The sequence below is a fragment of the Antechinus flavipes genome, chromosome 1 (assembly GCF_016432865.1).
Source record: "Antechinus flavipes isolate AdamAnt ecotype Samford, QLD, Australia chromosome 1, AdamAnt_v2, whole genome shotgun sequence".
NCBI lineage: Eukaryota > Metazoa > Chordata > Mammalia > Dasyuromorphia > Dasyuridae > Antechinus > Antechinus flavipes.
Window position 1 is genome coordinate 64,048,345 of NC_067398.1, and position 6,000 is coordinate 64,054,344.

The 6,000-nt window shown below is 44.1% G+C and overlaps 1 protein-coding gene across 1 annotated transcript in view; it reads right to left on the bottom strand.

Annotated features, from left to right (window-relative positions):
• EGFR (epidermal growth factor receptor) overlaps positions 1-5,389 on the bottom strand; it is a 248,849-nt gene extending 243,460 nt beyond the window's left edge. The window contains exon 1 of the mRNA XM_051983949.1: positions 4,418-5,389. Coding sequence (XP_051839909.1) covers positions 4,418-4,505 — 88 coding nt within the window. The 5' untranslated portion in view covers positions 4,506-5,389. The remainder of the gene's footprint in view (positions 1-4,417) is intronic.
• Positions 5,390-6,000: the final 611 nt, after the last annotated feature.

A 6,000-nucleotide genomic window follows, 5' to 3' on the forward strand; every position in this document is an offset into this window, starting at 1 on the left:
AAAAAATAATTACTAGAACTGGAGAACAGCTCCTGAAATTGATAACAAAAAGATAAAGAATTAAAAAAAAAACAACAACTTTTATTTTTGCTGCACTTTAAGTTGCAAAATGTTTTGCAAGAGATGAGATCCCTCTATATTTTTTAGCCCATTTAGTATGCTATGTTTGTGAAACATTATGCCTTAGTCATTCATTCATTTATAAAACAGAGCAGTTTGTTCTTGACTAGCATGAATTAGATAAGTTCTCATTGGAGGTCTCAAAGCTCATTATAAACATGTGTTATGATGCTCAATTTGCATATATGCCTGGAGAAACACAAAACAGTAACCAGTTTTGTCCACTGAGCAGCTGCCTAGGCAAGCCAGAAATCAAATTGATAATCTGGCTGAGCACCATAAATGTTATTCTTACTATATCTAGTTAGCTCAGATTGGTAACAGCATAATGCAAGAGGCCAAGGTCATAGGTTTTATTTAAGCATCTTTCACTTCATCCTGAAATCTTGCAAAAGAATGGCATTGGTCATGGGAATGGAGGGCAGTCTGAGCCTTAAAGTATGAATGGATTAATACAAAATCTATCAATAATATTGGAAAAATAGCTCAAAATTCACTTTACTGATCACATCTTGCAGTACAAACCAACACTACTGTCATATGTAAAAGACAAAACTTTACTTATTCTGCTACCTTGGACCACATCTAAAAAGGCCTAACTACTTATGGGACAAAAGAACACAATGGCATTATAAGGTGGTCTCACCTGGAAGGCAAATGTGTATATATTATACAAGAAAACATTGTGAGTAGGAAATAAGATGGTTCACAGTATTTTGCATTTGTTGATGATCCAAGCAAGGACCAATGCAGGTCATTAAAATGCTTCCTTGTAAGCTTTTTCAGATCCCCATGTGAGATTTACTGCAGTGAGATTTATTCTCTCTAAGTCTGAGACAAAGTAACTAGTACATGACTTATTTAGAAGCAGAGAGAAAATTAAGAACTCCACCCTTCATGTTGCACCAAGGATTCATGCACTTTATGCTTTGGTCCAAAGTAGTAGGATTTTTGTTGTTGGTTGTAAACATCCATCTGCTTTTGTGTAACAAACAAACAAAAAAAACTTTTTTGAAGAGCAAAGGAAATATTTTGTGGGTAGATTATTGAAACTGAAGACAGGTGATTTTATATTCTCACATTCTGGACTCTGATCACTTTTTAAGAATCAGACTAGCCAGAAGGACAAGTATGAAGAGAAATGCTCTGTTAAGGGTTGCTTTTGGTCAGAATACCTTAAAGACTAGACCAGATATAAAGAGGAAAAGAAGTCAAACTGTTTTATTCTTTTTAAAAAACATGGCTGATTGTACATTTTTGGTGAGGAAAAAAAATCATTAATGGCCATCAGCTCTTCAACACTATCTCTCATTTTTTTATTTGCAGAATATTTGGGAGCTGCCTCATGTTAACATCCTAATTAGGATCATTTTCCCAACAGAATATGGGACAGGGTTCACTTGTACAACTTTCACTTCATTTCTTGGTAGTGAGTGAAAAAATTAAGGTTGAAAACATTGCAACAGCCCACCAATGACGAGACCGGTTTGTTACACTTAGCACAAAAAGTACACAAAGATCTCTTTTGCTATCATAGCACAATTCAGGATTTCTTGGATTTGCAAAACAGTTTACAAATATTTTATTAGTTGCTCCCAGCATCCACCCTTTCCCGGGACCCCAAGTTAGTAGTTTCTTCCTCAACTTTGCAATGGAGACAGTAAGAGGGGAAGGGGTTTGTTCTGGATCATACCACAAATTGCTGTTCATCCTCTAATATTACCTCTGAGCTCCTTCCTTGAAAATAGACCATTTTGGACAGAAAGGGTGGGAAGAGAAAGAATGAAAAGAACTTGGAAGAGAAATCTGGACTTGGAACAAGGAGATGTTTGCTTTGACTTTCAAAAGAGGATGATCTTCATTTCCCTTTCTAGTCTTCTATTATCTGCCCAGGGACAAAAGGTTGAAGTCACACACACCTGTCATTGTTCTTTTAAATACACAAATGTTTCTACTCTCAAGATTTAAAGAAATATCTTTTAAATATTCTTATTTTCTTACAGTTTGGTCCTTTTAATCCCCATATTAAAGAAGATTCTATTTTAAACGAATGCAAAAAGAGCACGTTAAATGACATTTTCTCAGAAATAGCTGAAACATTTAAAAGTATAGATACTAGAAAGTTTTCAAGTATAACAAATATTCAAGGATTTGTGAAAATGTCGATCTTTAAGTGATAAATTGATATCAGAAAGGTAATCTTGTATGAAGAGAAAAAGAATTTTGTTTACCTCTATGATTCTTAAGTGTGAGATAAAATGAATTGATGTAGAATTAATTTTTAAAATATGAAAAAAAGTTATTTTACACTTGTAAAAATAACCAAATCTTTGATGAGAAACCTCAGGCTAACTCATTAAATGGAAAAAAAAAAAAAAAAAAGCAGTTCTGATCTTTCAACACTGACCACTCTCCCTCCAGTATTGGAGAATATTCACCCTCTCACCTACATTTTGCAGGTTTGATATAATAATCTGTTTCAAAATATCTTTATCGGTAGAAGGGCAAATATAGCCAGAAGTTTATAACTCCTCCCCCCACTTCCCATCCACAAGATCTCTCCCTTTCCCCTCTCTCTGGTTCTGTCTCTCTCACACACTAGACACACACAAAACCAACACCCTATGCCTATGACATCAACAACAGGTCGGAACCTGACTCTTGGAACACGAGTTCCTTGATTTTAAGATTGTGCAATTAGAATCTTTTCTGAGGGAGACGTGTTGCTTGTTCCAAGGGAGCTTATTGTCAGTAGTCACGAAATCAGATTCTCTCAGGCTTGGTGCGGAAAGAATGGTGGATCCTAGCGTTGACTGTTTACTTCTCATCCCATCCCCGAGAAGAGAATGAGTATGTAGTCTTCAAGTTATTCCCCAAAATGATTTGTACTGGAATCCTCAAAAGGGATTCCTGTCATCATTTGGTTCTGAGGATTTTAGAATCTATTTTTCTAGCATCTAATTCTTCAAAGAAAGCCTGGCGAACCCATTCAGGATTCCGGAACTGCCCCCTAGAAGTTTAACAAAGTATTTCAAGAAGCCTGGGAAGAACCTGAAATGACCCAGAGGGGGAAATAAGGAGGAAGGGTGGTAGTGAGAAAATCAGAGGTGAGCAGGGAGCGTCCCGGCTGTACAGATTAATCTTACACAGATCCGCGCACCTTGTAGGGCAGATTGGGATCAAACACAAGCTGAATGTCCCGCAGCGGAGTGGGAAAGGGAGAGGGAAAGAGGGAAAGGAGGGAGGGAGGAAGGGAGAGAGGCAGACAAACAAACAAACAAACAAACCAGAAAGGAGAAGCAAGGCTAAATCCTGCAGTTTTGTGAGGGAGACTTGAGTGTAAAGAGTGGGAATAGGGGCTGAGGGGCTCGGTTCTCGAGACTTTTACCTAGTTTTAGTGTGCAAGGGGGAGGGTTCACGCTACTCCTAATCTCACAAACCCCAACCCCGACTAGTGAGAGACTACAGAAAGAGAGCAAAGAACGTGAGCGAGTAAGCCAAAATGGTCTATTCCTTAAATTTGGAGCTTGAGAGTTATTAGCCGGCCAGAGAACTGGGCAGGTGACAGCCTTAGTAGTATTCAACCAGTGGGACACATCTGCAGCCTGACATCTCACGCCCTCATGTTTTGCTGTCCCGGGAAGTACGAGGACCATCTTGTTATGCTCCTGAGGAAAAGTCGGGGTGGGGTGGGGGAAGGGTTGTCACATGGAATCCTGTCCCATTATTCCTGCCGCACAGTGTGACATCCCCTCCCAGAATAGATTGTGGGCAATGTCTAGGTTTCTCGACCCCCAGAACTCTATCTCAGTTTCCTTCCCACCCCCGCCTCCCGCCAGTCTCCTCAGCGGGCCAAGGAGACGAAAGCCGGCTGAAAGTTTCCTGTACAAACGTAGACTGAGCTCGCGGAGCCAAGCAGGGCGCGTCCTGGAACTGGTGATTCTGGACACCAGGTTTCCATTCTAGACCTCAATTCCCCGGCCAGAGATCCCCAGTGCCCCCTCTTCCTGGGCCACACAAGATTGTCAGGACAGCCCCGCCAGACTCAGTCCAGAGCAGGGTCCTGGTCAGAGCTCGCAGATGATCTTGCAGGAAACGGGGGAGGGAAAGGAGAGCGCCGGCCGACCCGGACCAAGCGAGCCCTAAGGAGATAGGGAGCCGACTAGGCTGAGGTTGAGACAGGGGCTGGGGCTGGAGCGGGGTGTGGAAAGGGGGCAGGCGAGCTGGCAGACCAGGTGCGGGCGGAGATAGGGCAGGAGATACAGGGGGAGGCGGGAGACGAAGGCGACACCTTTACCTTTTTTTTCCTCCAGCGCCGAGCTCAGGGAGAAATGTCCGGCAAGCAGCACCAGGACAGCGGCTCCAGCAGCCCGGTAGAGCCCCATCGCCACACCGGATCGAAGAAGGTCCGAGTCCCGGTGTCCCAAAGTGATCTCACGCACCCACTAACACCTTTTCCCGGCCCCTGCACCCAAAGCAGGCGGCAGAACGCCGCTTAGGGTAGATGGTCTTCGGCCAGGTGGAGAATCAATCAATCCCAAGAAGTCCGGAGCGTCTGTCTTTTGCTTTCCTTCCTTTGACGTCTGAAAGCCCCTCCTTGTGCCCTCTCTGCCTCGGACTCCTGTTGCCAGACCGGCTGGCTTAGCAGACCATGCCGGGAAGCGGCTGCCGCTGAGGCTGCTCCAGCTACTGCTGCCGCCCGAACGCCAGGAGGGAGGGGAGGTGGAGAAGGAGGAGGAGGAGGAGGAGGAGTGAAGAGAAGGAGGCGGTACGGCTACTGCCCCTGCCTCTGTGCTGTGTGAATGTGTGTGTATATGTGTGTGCGTGTGCGTGTGCGCCGAAGCTCCTAGCGCGCGCTGAGCACCAGGGGTGGGAATGGGGGGTCGGGACAATTTTAAGGGATGGGAGTTTGGGGGTGGTGGAGGCTGGGAGCTACTGTCAACTCCAGTCCTTCGGTATACACGTGTGAATGTGGTTTTTTTTTTTTTTTTTTTTTCTTTTTGAGGCAGGGAAAGAAGCGCTGAAGGTGTTTCCTCACCCGTGATTTAGGCTGGCCTTGACCCTGACTTACAGCTGATTTCTGCGCTCTCCCGGCTCCTTTCCTTCTCCTTCCTTCACCTCCAGCCTCTCAGAAAAAAACTCAAAAACTTTCCCCCAACTTCAAGTCCTACTCGCAGGCTTCCCCCTAGAGAATCACGGGTCAAAGACCTTGGTAATGTCAAAAGGATCGGGCTACCCTTCTTGGTTGGGCCACCAGCACTGGGTAAAGCCCGGTAAAGCCAAGGAGGGAACAGCGGGAAGATTTCAGGGTGACAGTGGGCGGGGCCAGAAGGGCAGAGCAAAAAGAGAATTCGTGATCCTTTTCTCTCCCAGGGAAAGCTCTTAGATCTTAGTTATATTAAGTGCATAGTTCAGGGTTCTAGGAGAGTTCGGCCAGGAGAAGATGCTCCCTGGTTTCGTCTGCCACAAAAGAGAAGGGCAGAGCTGCTCTGAAGCCTCCCTTCTCTCTCGGGGTGAGGTGGAGGGGTGAGGAAGAAGTTCACTTCAGTGCGGTGTATTGTGGCTTACAGGAGCAAACGTTCCCCCCAACCTATTAATTTTCCAAAAAACAAAACAAAACAAAACTTCCTCAGTTCCTAATACTTTTCAATCACGTTTCCCTCTCTGCCTTTTTAGGATTTTCAGTCAGGGAACTTTTTATTTGAGGACCCCAGAGCCTTATGTTTAAGTAGAAATCGAATGGTGAAAATTAGTGGAAGGGTAACCTAGTTTAAAGCCCAGCTCAGAAGTAAGAAGATCTTGAATAAAACAAACAAGCAAACTACTAGTAACTGAATGTTACAGGATGTTTGAAAGTTACAGAGCTAAGTTACAGATGTA